The sequence below is a fragment of the Poecile atricapillus genome, chromosome 14, assembly GCF_030490865.1.
Source record: "Poecile atricapillus isolate bPoeAtr1 chromosome 14, bPoeAtr1.hap1, whole genome shotgun sequence".
In the NCBI taxonomy this organism is placed as follows: Eukaryota; Metazoa; Chordata; class Aves; order Passeriformes; family Paridae; genus Poecile; species Poecile atricapillus.
This window is the reverse complement of record NC_081262.1, coordinates 6,689,709-6,710,991: the sequence shown is the minus strand read 5'-3', so window position 1 is coordinate 6,710,991 and position 21,283 is coordinate 6,689,709. Positions and strand designations below refer to the sequence as shown.

The 21,283-nt window shown below is 41.6% G+C and overlaps 1 protein-coding gene across 2 annotated transcripts in view; it reads left to right on the top strand.

The window, feature by feature from the left end:
- The first annotated feature begins 10,894 nt into the window (after positions 1 to 10,894).
- Positions 10,895 to 21,283, top strand: part of GRIN2A (glutamate ionotropic receptor NMDA type subunit 2A) — a 158,370-nt gene continuing 147,981 nt past the window's right edge. For both annotated transcript variants that reach the window (XM_058849603.1, XM_058849602.1), the window contains exons 1-3: positions 10,895 to 11,442; positions 12,232 to 12,457; positions 13,917 to 14,339. In XM_058849603.1, the coding sequence (XP_058705586.1) occupies positions 13,935 to 14,339 (405 nt within the window). In that variant the 5' untranslated portion in view covers positions 10,895 to 11,442; positions 12,232 to 12,457; positions 13,917 to 13,934. The remainder of the gene's footprint in view (positions 11,443 to 12,231; positions 12,458 to 13,916; positions 14,340 to 21,283) is intronic.

Here is a 21,283-nt window from a genome sequence, read left to right as displayed (position 1 = left end):
TCAAAACTCCAGGCAGTGAACTGAAATGTTGGTCTCCATTCAGAAAGGGATGTAGTTTTGTACCAGGGTGAGGGGACAAGGGAAGCATCATGTGTTTGTATTGCTTGTGTGAACACTTCAGAGTACTTGAAGGCAGTTCATGTGCACACATGCTGTGACTTCATGGTTGTTATATTCTATAAATGCTCCCATGCCCCAGCAGATTAGTCTGGTAAAGACCTAAATAAGAGAATTTCTTCATTGTTATCGATGCTCTGCCTAATTTATGTTTGCTACTTACCATGACTGTCTCTGAAGGGTTAAATGTGCTATTCTTAGCTCTGTTTCTTTGCCTGCTTGTTCCACCTCTGATGCAATGCAGTGCTGGAACTGCAATGCATTGTCAGTTTGCATCACATTACACCAGTAACAATTTTTAAATCAGCACGAGGTAATGTGATTTGTTTTCCTTTCCTGTGGTTAGGTGCCTACTAAGTAATCAAGGCTGCATGCTAATGACTCGAGTAGTTACAGATCATACCTTGACAAAGTAATTTGATGTGGACACTATGTGGATAGCTTCTCAAATAGTTTTTGTGTAAACAATATAAATATATCTGTGCATTGGAAATCTTCAACCCAGTTCTGAATGTAGTTTCCATGCAAAATCAAACTAAAATAACTTGCTTATGCTTAATGTAGCTTTGGACTATTTCATGTAGAATAGACTTTATTTTTCAAAATAATGCAGTTGACTAGAATAATCTGTTTTCCTTGATGTTCTATCCAACTGATGCTCTCAAAATATTAGTACAGACAGGAGAATTTTTCTGTATAGTGGTTAAAATTTTGCTCTGAGGACAAATATGTCCCAATCATATGTTTGGTATCATTTTGAACTTACTTTTTTGACAGTTGGACAGAACCACAGAGATATTTTTTTTTCTTAGCTCACACAACAGGATTTAAAATTAAGTGTCCAGCCAGGAAACATTATAGATGAGTATTCTAGATCTAACTGAGAAACTGCAGTACAGTTGCAGGCCTGGATTTTAAACTTAGCCTGAGACAATGTTAAGTGTTTGATTTGAGCGCAATTTAAGGTCTCAGTGAATCATTTCACTGCTGCCTACAGAAGTGTAAGAGACTTGAAGAGTGGCATTTACACCATATAGGAACGGAAGAATTCTCACTGTGTGGAATTAGCTCCAATGAATCTATAAGCAACCTGTACAGAAGACAATTTTAACGAGCTTAGTCATCCCTGCGCTGCAGTTGGAAGGCATGGTAACTGCTGAAAAACTGCCTGGAGCTGGGTTTACCTTCCCTATAGAACAAGGTACAGCCTGCAGTTGCTCTGTGCTTATGCAAGGCTGCTGTTCCTGGGTGACATGCAGCATTTGTTAGGTAATTGCCATGCAAGGCAATGTATGGAGCTGCTTTCTGTCCCCTTGAGTAGTTTTAACATCCTTGGACTTTTAGACCATCTTTCCATCCATTTTTGGGAGTGGATTATATCCTGCTGTTCCCTTTCCTTTTCTCAGAGGGAGGTCGAACACTGGGATGCTGTTCAGCTTGATAAGAGTAGTTGTAGAGGAATTTTGGGATTTAGCCAGAGCTTTAACTATTCAGAAGCTCTTGTGAATGAAGTAAATTATCCTGAGCATATGACACTTCAAGAGGAGCATTTTATACGGTGACGTGCTCGATGCTAAGAATAGCCATGACTTCATAAGGTTAGATTAACAATCACGTGCTCCAGAGGTGATGGATTTGCAGTCCTTCGCTGTGCATGTCCTTCTGGAGGATGTGTTCTCTGCATTCTCTGGAATCACTGGTGTTTATCTGTGTGTGACACTTGTTAGTGTGTTTATTTAGCTGCTGCAGGACATGGTGTGAGACATGGCTTTGTAGGCTGAGTCTGCATCTTGCTCTAAGTGAACAACTGTCAAATCAGACCTTATTTTAAACGGTACATCAGATTGTAATGACCTGCACCCTTTTCTGCAGAAATACACAAAAAATTATTTCAGTGTAAGAAATGTAAGGGAAACAATTCCTTTCTGCAGTAAATCCCTTGGTGCAGTTTATCAGTAAAATATCTGCTGAGTTTATAGATGATTAATCATTTGCCTTTTAAAGAAATTTATTACCCTTTTAGTCTTCCTTTTAGAAATGGAATGCTTCATACTATAATAAGTTCAGTTAGAATTTTGACTTAATGTTCTGTCTTGCTATAAGCTAGTGTCTTATGGATCTATATATAAAATAAAAGGCTCCACATCTGTGCTGATTTTTCAGATCTAGTGTGTGTTTATTCTTCAGATTTATAAAATTAGAGAATCTGAGAAAACACTATTCACTTATCCTTAGAAGCTGAGCTTTATTCCTGCCTATGCTTTCCTCTCTCAGCAGTCTAAGTGCCTTAATTGATCATCTTGATATGAGGTTTAACTCAGCAGTTAATTGAACTTCAGGGACTAAAATACACTTTTGTTTACTAAAGTGCTATTGTGCTGGTGAGGACATTGAGTTAACAATCCACAGATAAAACATAGGTATAGATCAAGGTAAGATGCAGATTATCTCAAAGCTTCTAAGAGAAATATGAAGGCTTAACATGTGTTTAAAGTATCAAACCTTCATGGACCTGGTCTGGTTGGTTGGATAAAGAAAAATTATCAAAGTTATTCAGTAATCTTGCCTGATGTGATGGGGTATATTTAGGGTATATACATTGTGCTGTGTATGTGACAAGACATATTTTGATATAGTACAGTTTTGTATATAGATAATTTGGGTGATCTCTTAAGGAATAGAAATCTTTGTCATTCAGAGGATATCCAGGTGTTCTTTTTTTCTTTGGAATACACCCCACTAAGATTCTTGGGGGGGATTTCTCTTGGGGGTCTCTCTCTGTCCTCCTGTAGTCTCTTCAGTAACACTGAAGTCAGAAGTGCCTGTGTAAGTGATGATGGTGATGTTTTAATGACTCTAAATCGGGAAGAACTGGCTGTGCTAAACAGCAAAGGATTGTCAGCACCAGGGAATTTTACCTTTTTCAAATACCCTAGCGTTTGTCAGGGCATGGAACTGGAGTAAGAGAAACTGATGTTCTAGATGAGCTAAGATGAATACCTGTAAATGTCCTTATATGAATATAATGTCCTTATATGAATAGCTGTGCATGCTGATGACTGCTGGAGCTGATAAAGGCTAGCAGAACGTAAGGCACCAACAGAACCCTTGTCAATTATAGAAAGACATTTTCAAAATAATGAAAGGTTAAAATGACTTGTTTAAACCCCAGCCCATGCCTCCTGTCTGAAAACTGAGCCAAATCCTGGTTCAGAGCATTAAGATGTCCCTGTCCAATCCTCAAAATGGGATTCTTGAGAAAAAACATTCACCCCTTTCAACCTTATAACTTACTCCTAGAGTAAACAGGCAGTCTAGGAATTAATGTTATTAAAAACCATTTTGTTCACCTGAGGTAAGAATGGAATTCTTAAATTCTGAAAATTCTGCAGAGTAAACACTGAGTCTATTTTTCATTTTGTTTTTGAATCTTGAAGTGTTTGGGATGAACAGGTCTTTTACCTGCGTTCAAGGATGAGTGTTGATAAGAAGCAGAGATTAAAAGTGAGCTGGTAAAAAATATGATTCTTTAAGTTTTCAGATTTGAATTGAGAAAAACTTTGAACCATGAAACAAATCTGTGAGCTAGGACAACAGTGAGATCACTACGGTTAAGTGGTTATTCCTTTAACACTTGGGGTTAATATAAACCCAGTGTATTTTGAAATTTTAATAAGAATATATATCTATTGTATTCAGAATCTGCTCCTTGGCCTACTGCATAAGAAAATGCTGTTTGTCTTGAAAATATTAACATTTTTTTGACTTTGACAGCAGAGTCTGTGAGAAGGTGAAGGCCAAACAAGGTAAACAGATTGAGTAGCTCCTGATCCCTTGTCCAGTGTTGTGTTCCTTGGAACAGGACGTTGTTCCCCACTCAGCAAGGCAGTCTAAGACGAAAGTCTTATCTTTCTGGTTATCTTCCATCATTTTAGCTTTCTGGCTAAAATCAAGAAAGCAAGAAATCTGTCTGATCTTTGCAGATGAAAGATAAGATCTGGCAGGCTTTAAACTGGAGCAATATTCTTGTTCCTACATATATCACAGTTATTTTGGAATCTGTGTGATAGAAAGGACTGGTGGGAACAGAAATAGTTGTGTGAGGGTAGATAGCATACAGCCGTCTGCCGAGTGAGATTACAGTTAATTGGCTTATAAAAAAATAAGCAATTGTATATTAATTCCAGAAAGTGGCTCTGGGACTGATTTTTTTCAATAAGTTGGTGAAATAACTTCAAATGTTTATATTTTTTAGATGATTCTTATATATAATTGTTGCTTAAAAAACCCCAATCCTGCATGTGTTTGAATGTTGCTGAATGTTTGTACTGTATGTAGATGGTCAGGTAAAACAAAACAGGATATTTATAGTTCAAAATATATACCTGAGCATATACTTGACTATCTCATGAGTTTCAGAAGTATAATACTTGTGCTGATGTGTCAGAACTTGTTTAGGAGATGGTATTAAAAAAAGTAGTTGATCTCAATGCAAAGCATGTAATTAGTGTAAACATAGATTTAATTTGTATCCATTTAAGTTGCTCTAGTGAAGTTACATTTATGAAGTCATTGCAGTAAATCATAGAAGGCTCTTCATTGGAAAAAAATACCTTTTTTTTTCTTTTTATGCTTCTTAATGACTATTATAAAGTTCATTAGAGAGGATGCACCTATGTGCATAAAAATTTAAAATGCATATAGGCATCTATGTTCAAATACTAAAACAACACAAATCTTAGGGCTACATTACTGATGTCACTGAATGTGGGTGGAACTGTCCTGAATGTTGACCCAGCTCGTAAAGATCAGAGAGCAGCAACACTACAAGCCAAGTCTGCAGTCAGCATCCTCCTCCCAGGTGTAACTGAGGCTCCCACCTATAGGATCCAATTCATCTCAGCCTCTGAACTCTAATTCTTTCTCAAAGCAACATTGAATATATTCTGTGTCACCTGGAGAACCAGGAGCTTCCCAGTCCTCAGCCTCTCCTTGCAGAATTCATACGGGAATTATTTTCTTTTGTCCCGTTAGGACAGGAGAGGAGGGAAGAACAGGATTCTTGACAGTAACTTTTCTTGGGAAAAGACCTCTTTAAACCGGTATCTTTTGGCTGTAAAGAAACCACCACAAACAAAAAGAATTTCTCCTCCTAAGGATTAATTCCATGAGTAACCTTGCGAGTAGACAAGAGAGCAGACAACTCCTGTGTCTCTAGCAACCTAAAAAAATCCTTGAATCCTTCCTTCTTCCATCCAGTCTGACCTCCCTGCCCTAAAAAGCAGAAGGCAGTTCTTTAAGGTTTCAGACCTACCCATAGTCAGACAAGAGTTTAGAGGCAGGTGAAATAGCATTTGCTTTTCTTGGGAAGATATTTCAGAACTATGGTAATTGATTTGGATATCAGTTGCCAGAAATGTGGTCACCTGGGTAAGCTAAACCTGCATTTTAGGTAGGAGTCAAATGTTTTTTAATATGTTATTTTATTTAAAAATCCCCTTTGTCTTGCTCATTGTTTCTACCAGTGAGATTAAGTCAAGGTTTGAAAACACAATCGAATGAAACTAATTAGATCTGCTAGTAATCACAGTTGTGATTATTATCACTGCAGCCTGGAATTCTCCTTGGGCAGGGAAAAGCAAGAGGAATTCTTTCTACAGGAAGTAAAAAATGGGGCTCCTTTGGAGCAAGAGCAGATAAAATGCAGGACCTAGAAGCACCATGATAATTTCACTTTAAAGAGAACTCGTACTCAAGTGGCTCAGTAGCATTCCTGTATATGAACAAAAGCCATGTAGCCTGTATGGCAGAAATAGGTGACAGAAGGCTCTGACTCATCATGTGGAACTGTAATTTAAGTTCAAGGGGGATTTTTCTATCTTGGATCTATTCCTACTGGCTCAGATGTCTCATAAGCCTTTAGCACCTAGTGTTAATAGAGCCAGTGCCTACAATCGAGAGATGGGTTAGATGCAGGGAGCAAAATACTACTAATATTAAAAATATCCACCAGCTAGATCTGAGGTAACTTTGCGCTGATAAGAAGCTTCTACTGACCTTTACTAAATTTGATTTTCTAGATTTAGAAAAGTCTCAACTCCCTAAGAATTTGCTTAGTGAAGCACTGAGAAGCAGATGCAGTGTAGGCATCTTGGTGCTTCCCACTCAGTACAACTTTCTTTTAGCAAACAAGTTCTGCCAATGAACAATGTGTGAGGGGTCACTGCTGGCTCTTATCAGTCATAAGTAGTAATTTTTTTTCATGTAAAAAAATTTATATGAAATAACATCATATTTCATGACAGATTGTTTTACATGTTATACTAATACTGGTAAAGACAAGTAGCTCACCTGTCTTAAAGATTCATAGGGTATTTTTCTAATTATTATTTTCAAACTTAACAAGTCTGTCCAGCCCCTTGAATACCTAATAAATGAGTATTGTTTGATCAAAAGATCAAAATTATAGTAATCTCTAAATTCAAACAATTTTTTCAAGTAAAAACTTGAAAACAGACATCAGCTATATGCACAGAGTTTTTTTAGGTATATAAAATCTATATAAAGGTAGATAAAGGTAGGTCATCTCAAATGTGGGGGCACATTGGATGTTCCAAGTGAGGCAAGAGCAAAACTACTGCTGTCACTGGACACTTCCAAAATCTGAGCATCCTTTAGGCAGACTAATACAAGATGGTAACTGCTTGTCTGGGAGGCTCATCACACTGTCCAGAATAGGTACATGAGGCAGATCTGTAGGGCTTAGGGTGACTGAAGAGGAGGCTTCAAATGGTATTTTAAAAATTCTGGCTTACCACTTTAGTTACTGAATTCAGTGAGGGTTAGGAGATCATATTTTGGCCCTAAATAAATAGTGGCAATTTTTGACTGTTCCTTAACTGCTGTAGGCATTAATGGATGCCACACAGTGGTCAGGTGTTTCCTTGGGTGTTCCTAGGAGATTTTATTAGAAATATACTGATATTTCCCAATTTCCAATGGGGAAGTGCAGTGAGGCAAGAGAAGCAGTCTTAAACTAGTATTTACCTGATCCAGTTCCCTGAGGCCTTGTGCAGGCAGTCCAGTGTTTAATGGGATTGGTACTGACACAGTCTTCACAGGACAGCATTGCTGTGACACACATCTTTGTTAATAGAGCTGCCTTAATTATAAAGTACAGAGTTCATTAAGAAATTCTGTTTTGACCCTTAAATTTGACTAAAAAATAGTTCCTCTTGGGAGCTGCAAAGAAGAATTTGGAAATACATTTGAAGATTAATTTGATATGGGAAATTGGTTATAAAAGAGGCAGAGACACAATCCTGGTGAATCCTGAATAGCTCCGATAATCAGAGGTGAGGTGGAAAGGAGCAGTTCTGGCTGAGCAGTCCCTGGGGTGTTCCCTCCTTGCTGGGGGTTGTTTGCAGAGAAGCTGAAGTGCTCTAACAGCCTCAAGCTCCACTCAGTGATGTTGCCTCCTCTTTTTTTCCATGGCAGCTAGCTCATGTCCTTTGCAAAACTGAGAGTAGCTTAAGGCCATCATTTCATGCATGACTTGGTAAATTGTGCAAGAAAGAGCACTGCCAAATGAGGAGCTATGCCAGTTTTCAATAAGAGGGCCATCTGTGACAAAATGTTTTAGCAAGTTTGAAAACAATTGAGTTCTTTCCCATTTTTACTTTGATTTCATTTAGCATGTAAGTAACTTTGCAGCTTCCCAGGAGTACATTTATGTTACTGTATCCTTGTTTTGCTATGCATTAAGTTTTGTTGAGTCAAGTGGTTTAATTTCAGACCTGATCCTATGTGGTACTGAAAAATGACTTTGCATCAATGTCACTTTTGATTCCTGTTGGACACATTGTCAGAGTAGGTGAAATTCAGATATTTGTGGAAGATAAGATGCGTATAAATAAATTGTTAGAAGTTACAAAAATAATACCTAAATGTAAAAGTAGTTTATTGCTGGAATGAAAACATTTTTAAATTTGGAAAGAATTCCAAGGGAGCTTCTCTCCCTTAACCAAGCTTGTAATATCTCATTGCCATTCCGTTTCATTAAACTCAGGAAGTTGTTGGAATGGAGTTTTCACGTTGCAAGGATTCTGTCATTTGTGTGAGAGATCTCCCAAATTGTCTTCAAACTTTTGCAAAGACAACTGCAAAGAAAACGACCGCTATTGATAGCAGAGTGGCAATAATGGGACCTCTAATACAGTATATTCTAAACTAATTTTGGTGCAATTTTATGAGAAGAGTTTTGGTTTTTTAAAGAGCATGTTTATATTTAGCTTACTTTACTGCACTTTGTAAAAGAAAGAGGAAAATTATAGAGTTGTTTTCTGGAATCTTGAGGTTTAATTTGACTTTTAATTCAGCTGTCTAACATGTCTGAGGTTAAGCATCTTTCAGCTGGTACAGTGAAGCAAACAGAGAGCAGGTTAGTGTCACTCACTAAGGAGTCAGAGACAGAAATCTGCTTTGTGCCAGCCCATCAGACCCTGCTTTGGAAACATTGCTTGTACCTGATCATTTGGCTGCTTGCTTCTGTTGGCAAGTGCTCTCTGCAACAGGCTGTTTTCAGAAAGAGGAAACCTTCTTGTAATTTGATGTTATTTTAGAAGGAACAGAGTATGAAGGAAGTTCCTGACCTTTAAATACGTGTTTATGTAGGAGGCAGGCCTGGTAGGGAAACTTCAGGTGGAAAATATCCTCAGAATGCATGATTCCAAACTTGTTGAGCTTGTGTTGTAGCTGCTTTTAGAAAAGTGCAGAGCTGCCCATGTGGAGAAGGCAATCATTTAGGGATAAATCCACCTGCCTTCTAGAATAAATGTCCATGAAGATGCTCAATGCCCCACCTGCAGGGGTGTTAGTGTTTGTTACTGTGCTTCTGAAGCAAGTGTTCCCTTACACAAAATTTACAAGGGTTAGACAATTAAATGTAGGTTTTGTTTTCTTGTTTCTGCTGAGTGAAGTTGACTTTTTATCCTGTTTGCAGCTCTTTAATTTAAAACTGTGCAAATATACCTAGAGATGGAGTGTGAATGTCTATTAAAGTGGCAGTCTTAATTTTGCAGCATTTGCTCAATTCTGTAGGCAGTAATCTGTTTGAATTTGGTGAAGCTTTTGTGAAGACTATATATGTATTGCCAAGATTAATCCCACTGTGTTTACACAAACTTTTAATATGTTCTATTTTAACTCTAATTTGTAAATTTGGACTGTTTTATCATGATATTTCACAAAATTTTATAAGACCAATTGAGGAAAAATATTTGTAAATAATGCTAAAGTGTTTCTAATTTTAGATTAGCGAAAATCATATAGCTCTGAAGTTAGAAAATGTGGGTATTTCTTGTATTGGTCTTTCACACCATTAGACTCAGTGTATTGTACACAGTATATTGTATGCTAAGTATTTCCCAAAAAACACCATGTCCCTTTTTATATTTTAAACATAGGCTTATGTTAGAGCTGCAATTTTTCACCATTGTGAATTTCACTTGCATATGAGGATTTTGAATCCATTTTTGCTGCTGTTCCAGTAAATCTGAATGATAACACTGAAATAACCCTTACACAGGGATGGAACTGTAACCTCATCTCCAGTAACCGTGGCAAACATCACTGTAATATTTACAGGGGGAAAATGTTCATCCAGGGTGAAATGCAGAGATGCATTAAAACATCAAACATAAAAAAAAAAAAAAGGGCAGTTGAAGCTGCTTAATTGCTTTGCTTAGAAAGACTAATGTAATGTCTGAGGAAGTAATCCCTAAATAAGTTAGGAGGTGAGATCTTTCAAAGGAGAAAAAAGAACAGGCATAGACCTATCAGGGAATTCAATGATGAGACTGTCAAGAGCAGTAAAGCTGATGTGTTGTTAAATGTCTTTGGGAGAGATTTCTTGGTGTTCTGTGTCTTAATGTAGTGAAAAGCAAACTTCAGTGGGTGAACACTTGGCATTATCCCATTTGAACCCAAAAGTTTCCCCTGGCATAGGAGTGGGGGTTCTGTCAAAACGTGTGCCTTTGCCTTACTCTGAAGTATTCAGTGTAGGAACGAACACGGCTGTGAAGGATGGAGCACGGAAGAGGCCATCCCTCTGTGGTACATAGCTGGCACATTCATTTGTGCAGAACCAAATAAGTTGTGGCAGCTGGACCAGGATGGTGGAAAGCAAAAAGCAGGAGAGCAATGGAATGAGGGAGAAGGCACAGCAGTGAGTGGCAGAGGGAGGTTTAGGTGGGCTGTGGTGTGGGCAGGAAGGCAAGAATTGCTCTAAGGCCAGGCAGGTCTGACACCAGGGCTGTGAGAGGGGAATGGGAGAGGGAGAAACAGGCTCTAGGCTTTGAAATGGAAAGGAGGACGGAGCAGCAGAGATACCCAGATGGAGCCAACTTCTACAGAGCTTTTTTGTGATATTTAGCTGCTGTCTGGAGCTTTTAGGGCTGCTTTTAGTGTGTAAGCTGCTGCTCCACATTCATTCCCCTGAGCCCCACGGCAGGGATTTCTGGTTGACAGCCCCTGCATCAAGGGAAAGGAGAACACTCTGGGGTTTCCCGGGCTACCAACATTTTGCTGGGGATGTTACTGCGGGGAGAGCGCTCGAGTTTGCCACTCCTGTGCCCCAAACCCGGTGTTCTCGCCGTTCCCCCAGATCTGACACCCCCTCCCCCGGCTGCCTGCGTCTGACTCATTCGCTGGTGCCTGTGCAAGCGGAGCGGGGCGGGGGGGCGAGGTGGGGGAGAAGCCTTCAAAGTACCGGCGGCTGCTCTGGGTTTGACAGGGCGGCCGTGAGCTGCGCCCCTGCAAGGGCGGCGGTGCCGGGGGCGGCGGAGCGGAGCGGGCCGGGCTGAGCCCGCAGCGCCGCGCAGGCGGCCCCGGGTGGAGCCCGCCGCACCTCCCGGACTCCCTGCCGCCAGTCCCCGCCGCTGCCAAGGAGCCGAGAGCAGCGCGGGGATCCGCGCCCGCCGTCCTGGGGAACTGCTGCGGCAATATCGCAATTTAAAAAAAAGGGAAGAAGAAAAAAAAAAAAAAAGGAAAAAAAAAATTAAAAAAAAAAATAAAAAATGAAGACGCTTAAATGCCTCCTGTCAAAAGTAAAGAGCGAATCTCAGTTGCAATGGCTCTGCTAAAACTTGATCATGCGGGATTTCAAGCGATAAAGAGCTGCTGGGCTGCTATTTACTGCGGTGGGAACAAGTTGCAGGATGAAATCCAGGCGTTAAGGGACCTATTTTCCACTTCACTGTTTGCAAAGGAATCTACTGAAATGACTTTGAGGATCTTTAAACTGGAACTATGTGGAGGGAGAATGCAGTAAGTATCGCCTTCGCGGGGAGCCCGGCTGGCGCCCGGCTCCGGGGCAGGGGCGCTGAGCCCGGTGCCGCGCAGGGCTCGGCGGTGCCGGCTCCGGCCGGGGCTGCGCTCCGAGCTCCCGCCAGCACCGAGGGCCACTTAGGGAATGCCGGCTGCTTTGCCTGGCGCGCCAGCGTCCTACATAGAGCTGGGCTTGCTTGAACTGTCTTCATGCATATTTACTGGGAACTGTGAATGAAAAAACCAAAGCAGTCGAGCTTTCCGTGGCGGGCTCTGCTATAGGGTCTCCCTGGGTTTGTTTGTGGTAAATTGGGTATGAAGCCGTTCTGTTTCAGGAACGAAAAGAGCTTTATCCCACACCGCTTTAGCTTTGTTCCAGGTTATGTTTGGTTCGAACCTGCCAGGAGAACTCCTGCCCTTGATCACGTTAATCAGTTTGCTCCTAGCTGCGCTTTCCAGGGTGGATGTCTCTTCCCTTAGACCCAAACCCGTCCATCTCACTTGGAAGCAAACGGGCAGTTGGGAGCCCAGGATTTTCCTGACCTGGATAAAATGAGGGACGTATCCCGGACGGCTGTGGGCTCACGGAGCTGCTTTTAGCAAAGAGCTGAAATATGTTTCTAAGTGATGGGGGGGAACTTTTGAGTGTAGCCACTTTATTTCCGTTCACATCTCGCATGCGATCGAAGTATATTTCTTTTTTCTTCTGTCAAATCTGCAACCTGACTAACGGCTTCTCCCCGTCTCCTCTTCCCCCCCGCTGTCCCGTCCCGTCCCCCCCGTGTCCAGCCCCCCCTTGCCTGTCTCCCTGTCCACCTAGCTGCCCTCCCGGGATGCGATGTCGCTCGCAGGCTGCGGCGGGGATCACGCGTGCGGCCGGCGGCGCGGAGGCCGCCCCTGAGCCCGGGCAGCGAGGGGCGCGACATGCCCGCGGTCGCGACATGTCCTGCAGCGACACCGACAGCAGCACCGGCACCTCCGGCAGCCGCCGCCGCTCCGTCTCCTGAGGCGCTGGGTACGTGCGGCCCCGCGCCACCAGGGGGCGCCCTCGCGCCGCGGCCGGCCCGGCGGGGCGCGCTCCCGGGGCGCGCTCCCGGGGCAGCCGGAGCCGTGCCCGCCGGGCGGGGGGCGCGGAGCGGGGGGCCCGGGGGGGCCCGGGGGGCCCGGGGGGCCCGGAGCCTTCCTCGGGCCGGGGGGAAGCCGGGACACTTCGGTTTGCTGTTCCACCGCTGGTGTGGCGGGAGCCCGGCCCGCAGCGGATCGGGCAGCGCTGATGGGCGGTTCAATGCTCTGTGAGCGCTCGGCTCCCTGCGTGCCCCGAGGGGAAGCGGTGGTGCTGCAAGGCCGTGTCTGGCCGTGTGTTTCAGCAGCGGACGGCTCCGGCTGAGGATGAAGATAGGGCTGGCAGGATGAGAGGGGAGATCTGAAAAATGCCACCCCTGATTGGACAGCCCCGCTTGTGTGTTCTGCGTGACGCTTTGCAACAAGCTTGGCTTTATGTGGCACAGGGACTCCCTTCGTGCAGCTAGCAGAGAGCCAGCTATGGGGGTGGAAATCCCTCGGGGCACAGAAACAGGGGGAGATCTTGCAGAGTCAGACCCGCTCTCCTTCTCCCTCCTTCAGATAGTTCAGATCCGTTCTGTGGCTCATCTCTCTCCCCATCCTACTCCGTCTATATTCAGCCCCCTACAGAGATTCAGTGAAGACATGAGGTAACCAATGCAGTGATGCTCATTTATGGAACACCCTCCCCTTCAACACCAGGGACAACTTAGTGTCCGAGATCAGCAGTTCTGAGATGCTCAAGTTCTGAATACTGCATGAGAGCACAGAAAAGAATTAAGATAGAATATTGTGCTTTTGAATCTGTTCCAGAAATGCAGTAGGATTCCTTAAGCAGCGGCTGCCTAGGAGAGATCTTCAGAAGTAAAACAGCATGGGTTTGGGATGCTGTGAGATGTATGGAGTATGAGGACTGGGGTTTCCAGCAGACCTCTGGCTCACTTCTTCCATTTTGAGCTAAAATACCTCTCTCTGTTAAACGGTGACTAAAGTTTAAATAGATGTCTAGGATGAAGGAGAATATCCCAGATGAAAAAAGATTTCTTTTACCTATTTTAGCACAGCGAGGTTAAAGAGAAGGATGACAATGTCTGGTTGTTTTTTTTTTTAAATGATGCCAGTCATTTTAATTTTGTTGGCTATCCAGGAAGAATGTTAATGGGTTTTTTCTCTGAACTTCTACAGTTTTTGCCTTGCTTGCTGGAAGACCAGCTGTAATACTGTCATTATCAAGCCAAGTTTTTGATAGGATATAAGAGGCTTGACTTGGAACTAAGGTGAAGGATGCATTATAAAAAGCTGCTAAAGTTTGCATTATGCCCAGAAGCTTTCTGTTTAAAACCTTCTTTGAAGATATACAGTATATGTGTTTTTCTCTATGTTCTTCTTATACATTGTGATCGCTTTTACAGGGGATAAAGCTGGCAAAGATGAGGAAAATTGGCTGTGCTCTCCTGGTACTCCAAGCTCTTCTGGCACCTTTGGATCTTGTTCGTGGAGCAGAGAAAAATTATCCCGTCCTGAACATTGCAGTGATTCTGGGAAGGACCAAGTATATAACAGAGAGAGATATCAGAGCTCTCTGGACCAGGGAAATGTCAGCAGACCTGACTGTTGATATCAATGTAGTGACCCTTCTTGTGAACCAGACTGACCCTAAGAGCATCATAACACATGTTTGTGACTTGATGTCAGGCACCAAGATCCATGGAGTGGTTTTTGGAGATGACACTGATCAGGAGGCAGTAGCTCAGATTTTGGATTTTATTTCATCTCAGACTTCTATTCCAATTCTTGGAATTCATGGCGGGGCCTCCATGATAATGGCAGATAAGGTAGGAAAATTTATTAGAGCTCTTGCTGTTCTAATGTACTTCATTGTGTTGGTCTCTATCATGAATAATTGCTACAAGTAGTTCAAAAAAGATGCTCTTAGTTGTCTCTCTGTACTTAAAAAAAGAAAAAAAGTGTGCATAATGGTGTCTTTGTTGATGGCTCACCAAATATTCGGAAATATTTTGGGGCTTGTGCCTGAAACTCAACTTTTTTAACACTGTAAAAGCAGTCCTAATGAGTCCTAACTCTCCAGCACATGGAATGATGGCCAGTTAAAAAACTTGGATAGCTAATATGATCAGTAAATGTAAAAACAGCCTCATAATAGTAGGTTCATAAAATGATTTTAAGGATAAGATGTAAAACTATAAGCAGATGTTCTGTGGTGCTTCTAAGAAATAGTAAGCAATAGACCTGAATGTATTTGGGTGCAACAGTAATAGTAGGACAATAAGCCAGGCTTTAGTGATCCACTGCAGTATCTGGATTAAGTAAGCTTGCACACGTGAACCATCTGCATTCCATAGATTTATTGAACTAGATTTTTGCTAACTGGATACATCTATTTTCCTACTGTAGTTCAGGAAAATCCTGTAAGGGGTTGTCTGAAATCTGGACATAATGACAAATGGTTTTGTTGGAAAACATATTTTTAGGTAATCTGTTATGAGACTGGAAGAGCACAAGAGAGTCATGTCTCAAGTTCCTTGACGTTGTAACAGTTTTTAAGAACTCCTTGCTGGCGCTGCAGCATTGATGTTGTGAGGTGATTGCTGCTGTTCCTGGAACAGGCTCTAAGTGCAGGGCTGAGCTCTGCTGGGGACTCTGCCTCGCCTGAAAGTCACAGGAGCTCCCACTGTGGTGTAAGGGAGGAGAGCTCAAAGAGAGAGTGCAGATGTGGGAAGTCACTGGTTTGCCAGCACATGAACATCTTTAATGCTAATTGTAACGTATTTCCCAATATTTCCATACTTTAGGGTTCCTTATTCATGGACTATTATTATTTCTTATGAGTGACTTTTGAATAGTAAAGGGTTCTCTGAACACATCTGAAAAGGAAGTGGTCTCAATATATTATTTTGTGAAGTAAGGAGGAAAAAGAAGCAGGATTAGTTATGACTGAGGAATCAGCCTTGAACTTTGGAAATTTTTTACCTTTGGAAAATACTTTTTCCCATTGGGATGAGGTCTGTTTTTCTTGGTATTTTGAATGATCTTCCTTTAGAACTTGTCATACAAGGGGAGGACAATAAGTGCTGAATTATAGCAGAGATCCTATAACAATGCCTTTGACATCTTGATTTATACAGGCAGATCATTACAGTCAATGCTGCTATCTTAAATGCAATTGCAGTGACCAAATTACAGAGGCAGATTCATGTGCTTTTAAATTATAGTGCAGATTTACTTGTCTTTTAAAGCTGGTTTTATATGTATTTAGTGCTTCTATCTGATACCTATTTCACTTAACTGTCTCTGGCAGTGTAAGAACACTTGAAGATCCCAGCCAGGGCTAAGTGATGAAACACTGGAAGAAATCCTTTACAGAATCATCTTTGCTCTTGGTAGCAGATGCAGGATGTTACTGATACAGATCTATTTTTACTTTTATATAAGAGCCTCTAGAAAATGAAACAGTCCATTTTTTGTTTTGTCTCAGTAAATTACTACTATTTTCACTGTATGCTAATATTATCATTATTGTATCACTGTCTTTTATTTCAGGGGTTATCAGAGTTTTATTAGCAAACTTTCCTGCTGAAATTTAGCTTCTAAGATTTCCATTGGGGAAATCAAAATTGTCTTTTGTGTTTTAAAACAATCTAACAGAGCGGTCTTCAGTAGCTTGAGTTGGCTGAAGGAATTGTTTGTTCATGTAACTAATATTGCCCTAATTTTTAAGCTGACCTTTGCAATGTGCAGTGTCTTGCAGCGGGGTTTGGAACATTGCAGTAATGAGACCTGCATGTGTCACTCAATTAACCACCCATTTAGGAATGAATTCCTGGGAGATGAAATTGAAATTCACAGTGCTGTTAGAAAGGTGGGGAGATGAAATCTGAGGGAGAAGGACTGCATATATGAAATCTTTCAAGTCACTGTCAGGATTTTAGCTGGCACACATAGGTGTTGGCTGACTTGTGAAGATTATTGTAAGTCTCCTGTTTTGTCTCATGCATTGAGATGCCTGGCTATTGCAAAAGGTGCCTGGTCCCACTCCTGCTTGTGGATGTAGTGCTCTGGCACTCTGATAAGGCCATTTCATTTATGTCCTTATCATATGAGTTCTGTGCCAGGTGGTTGTTATGTGATGCTGAACTCAACTACACTGAGGGCACAGGAATGAGAACTCATCTATAATGCTCTGTGCTGCTGAAGACTTCACTGAATGACTGAGAGGAGATAAGCTACCATACTCTCTGTGGCTAATAAATACTATGTCAGTGTGAATCTTGACTGAAGAGCCATATCTGTAAAAAAAAAGTTGTTTTATATTTCTAAGGATGAGGTATGGCCACATTTGGAGTTTGCAGTGATTAATGCAGGGCATACAGTGTTTGAAGCACTGAGTCCCTGTCTGAACATCTGGGGTGAGTGGTGTGTTGTCTAGACTGCCTCCTTCGCCAGCCCAGCTCTGCTTCAGTTTGCTCAGAGTTTGCCTGCACCATCTGAGGAGAGATTTTGCATGATTCAGACATGGAAAATAGGCATGTGAAGCCAACCAAACCAGAATGTTTTCTGAACCTCACTGATCTACCTTCACCTGACATCAGCTGTCCAAACCCTACCAACAAACCAAGGGGGCAAGGAGGTGTATGGCACTTACCTGATCCTGACTGTGCTGCAGAGATACCCTTTGGACAGTGCCACCTGCTCTGCTCCAGCTGATTTTATCACCTGCTCTTGGCAGGAACTCTTCTGCCAATGAACTGCTCCTTGGCTTTGGTCCCCAGTTCTGTCACGCACTTCAAACATATTCAGATGTGGGATAGTCTACTGAAACAAGATGAGAATTTTCTGGGGCGTCTCTGCCAGCCTGCTGAGCATCAGCATCCCTTGGAGGATGCTGAAGACAGGCTGGCTGTTTATTCATCTTGTATCTCTTGACATTTGAGACATCTCAACACAAACATTACTTAGGAATTGTTTTCTGACTTGAGCATTTAGTTTCAAACATAGTTACCTTTGTTTCACCACTTTCTATGATTATAATGATAGTATTTGTGATACTTTTTGTTTAAAACAGAACATCATGGTTACTTCTGTGTCAATGCTAAAAGACTTGCTTCTTCATATGTGGGAAAAAATATCCCTACGTATTGTAAATACGTCCAGGAATATTTATGTCTTTGAACCATACTGCTTTTGCCTATTGCAAACCTAAGTCTTTCTAGAAGTCTTTCTTGAAAGACATAATTTGAGGCATTTTATTGTTGTGGAAGCAGTCACAGTTTTAACATAGTCAAGAAGTGTTAAAGGTGAGGGTAATTTTCCAGAAGGGCTATCACAAAGTGATTAATCTTGAAACAGATCTGGAAATGTTATGCAAAATAACTATCTGCTTTTCCAAAAGGTAAGTACTACATATTATTGCATAATGATCCTGTGAGAGCCCTGGAGGTTAGAAAGGATTGCTGGAGGTTGTCTAACCCAGCCTTAGCTCTGTGATGAGCTATTGAAATCAGATCATCCAGTCAAGGTTTGAATGTCTCCCTGGAAGTAGATACCACAGCCTCTCTGGGCAATCTGTTTCAGTAATTAACCTCTCTCACCATGCAAATATTTTCCTTTTATCTCATTAGAATTTCCCTTGATACCACAGGCTTTTGTTCTTTTGCTGTGAATCTGAGTCCAGCTCTGTCTCAGTGCAGTTTTAGGCTGCAATTACAGCGCTCCTTACCTGTCGCTTTCCTGGGGAAAAGGCTCCTTCAGCACTTACTGGCACTTGCAGTCCTTTGGACTTGCTTGGATATATTGGTGTTTTGTTTGGGGAGACCCACAGGTGTCCAGGGGGCTGCAGACAGGGGCTGGTGGTTCCTGCGAGGGCAGCAGTCCCTCCCTGGAGCAGCTGCTGTGCTGCCGCTGCCGCAGCCTGGTCCGGCTGTGCCACCGAAAGGGAGCACTGCTGGCTCATGTTCAGCCCACCCCATGGGCCCCCTGCCCTGCAGCACTGCTGGGATACTTCAGAAAGAAAGCATCTCATTGCTAATAAGCGCTGAGTGAAACTGTACTTTGAAATCTTTCATTCTTTTGCTGGTGATTTTTTAGGTGCTTTAGTGAAATACTGGCAGATGTTTGCATTACTTGTCATTTTTGCCTCATTATAGGTATAGCTGGAATTGCTTTGTTTTAGCTCATTTGAGAGGCAAAAACTGTGCTTCACTTGTGCAAACCAGAGCTCTAAGCAGCTGTGATCAGAGCCCACCCAGAATCTTGGCTCTGGAGCACTGATGCTCTCGGATCTGTACGCGACTTTGTTGATGATCTCAAAGTTCCTTCACACATCCTCCAGCTCCTTGCCAAATGTCTCCATGGTGCAGTGATTCTCTAAAGGACAAAAAGGTTCAAAAGCTTCACTTAAGTTTTGTACTATGTGTAAGTGTGCTTCAACTCTTAATGATTTCAAAATTGTTCGATGGATGGCAGGGGTGTGTTGTTATTTGTTTTTTATTGTAGAATCTTTTCTGGAGGTCATACTACATGGAATGTGCTCATTCATTCACATGTCTGCCATATGCATATGCAGATTTCTGTCCAGCCTGTTTTGTTGGCTTGTAAAAGCAGTTCTGTATTTCATGATAAAAAAATTTAAGTTTAAGATTTTCTATAATAGCGACTTCTCATTCCTGCCCTTACTGATGGCTGATGTGTATGGCACGATGTGTCTGAGCATGAGATTCACTTTGGCTTTGTTACTGTAAAAGACTGGAAGATTAAACCATTGGTTAATAAATACTTTAGTGCAAAAATAGCAGTATTCATATAACTGCTGTTTCAGGTCTAGACATAGTAGCTTGCACTACTACATAGTCTGTTGCACACAATATTTCCAGCTTCTGACTCATTTAAAGAAGCAATTGAATTTGATTTTCTTCCCTTGTAGCTGTATGAAGGCCCCTATGGGAAGAATAACCTTCAGATATTCTGATTTTTATTTTGAGCTGCGATAGAAATGTAGCACTGACTTCCTTGCAAATCTGTGTTTACTTGTCCATATCCATGAAAGCCGATCTATATGGACTTTAAAGAAAGTCTTGCACATCCATAAGATTTTTAGACCTAGAATGTAACCTGTGGTAATACCTTTTGCACATACACGCTGTAATCAGTGGTATTAAATGGTTAAAAACATGCCTGAGGTTTGTCCTGATGAGGGGAATGAAATGCATGGATACAATATTCCCTGTTTTTCCTCCTCAGGAGGCAGTGCTGTGCCAGGGTGAGGTGGTTGGGATAGACCCTGCTGGTTTAGACATTGCTGTTCTGGCATGGCTGGGAGTCTTTGCTGCTTTCATCTGGGTTTGGAACTCAGAGGAGCATTAAATTAATGATGTGAGTTTGCTTTCTTGCTCTCCTTCTCCTACTCTTTTTTCTAAATGGTTTTCCTAGCAATTTCTGAGGTGATTATGTTATTCCTCATTCTCTTGTGCATGTAAGTTTGTCCCTCTTTATTCAGTGAAGGAAAACATGGATAAATTTCTAGAATACTGCAGCAGTAGACTAGCACTGTCACTCTTATGGACCTCATGGGAGGGATATTTAATTTAATTTTCCAAAGCAGAAGGAAGGTAGTTTTGAAAACATTAGGAATTTCAATAACTAATGAGCAGGTTGTAGGAAATGGAAGTCTTGAATTTGCTTGATTTTTCATGCAGTTTAGGTGCAGGTAAGTTCCTGATATTTTAGTTTGCTTAAATTTATACTTGCAGCTGAGCTGAAGGTGCAGGGTTGGTTTCTACACACCACTCATTTAGGAGAGAAGAGTGTTTGGCTTCACTTTAGTCTTTTGCAATAAGCTATATATTTTCACCTCAAAGGTACTGTTTTCTTTCTCTTCAGACTGTTCTTACAGTACTTGAAAATAGAAATCCTTAAGTGTCTTTGATTTGAGCAGCAACATCTCAAAACTGCTATCAAGTCCCTGTTGTAGATCACCCATGCAATCTCCAGACTCTTGCCTGCCTATGGGTAATTCCAACACAGCAGACTCCTGGGCTGTGAAAGTAGGACACAGGACCTTCAGCATGGTTTTCTGCTTACAGAAATTCCTGGTGGCATCTTTGGAATTCTTTCCCCAAGAACATTTCCAAATAAAAAATTTAAAAATTATTCCTTTTAAGCTATAAAATAATTATAGACCATTACAAAATACATAGCAAAGTTCTGGCAATTAGAACATATCCAGAAAATGTACCTGAAAGTATAAAATTATGCAGTGTACAGAGAGAAGGGCTTTGATATAATGTCAAACACATTTTTTGTGTTTCATCTATTAATTATTTTTGAGGCTGCTTAGATTATTTGAATAGACAGTTCATTAGTGTGTTTTGTCACTTATTTGAACTAACAATTTAATTTGAAGAATTTCTTTCTAATTTTTTTGATCTTGCTTGGAAGACTCTGGGATAGATCTGCCTACATGGTGATGGTACAAAGGGCTTTGTATAGATGCACAGAAAAACTTTGCAGGCTGTACCTTTCTTTTTTTACAAATCTGTGGTCATTTGGTTTGTGTGTACTCATTCTCTTCCCCTCTTCCCTCCTCCTTCCTCCTCTGCCTCTACTCCTCCCTGGAGCTATGAAGTTGTGTGGATTTTACTGAGGGAGCCCAGCCTGGATTGTCTCCACACCATCTGTCACCATATTGTTTGTTTAAATCCTTGAGAAATTTTCTTCTGTACTTTACTGAAATAAATACATAAAGCTGCAGCAGCATCATTGG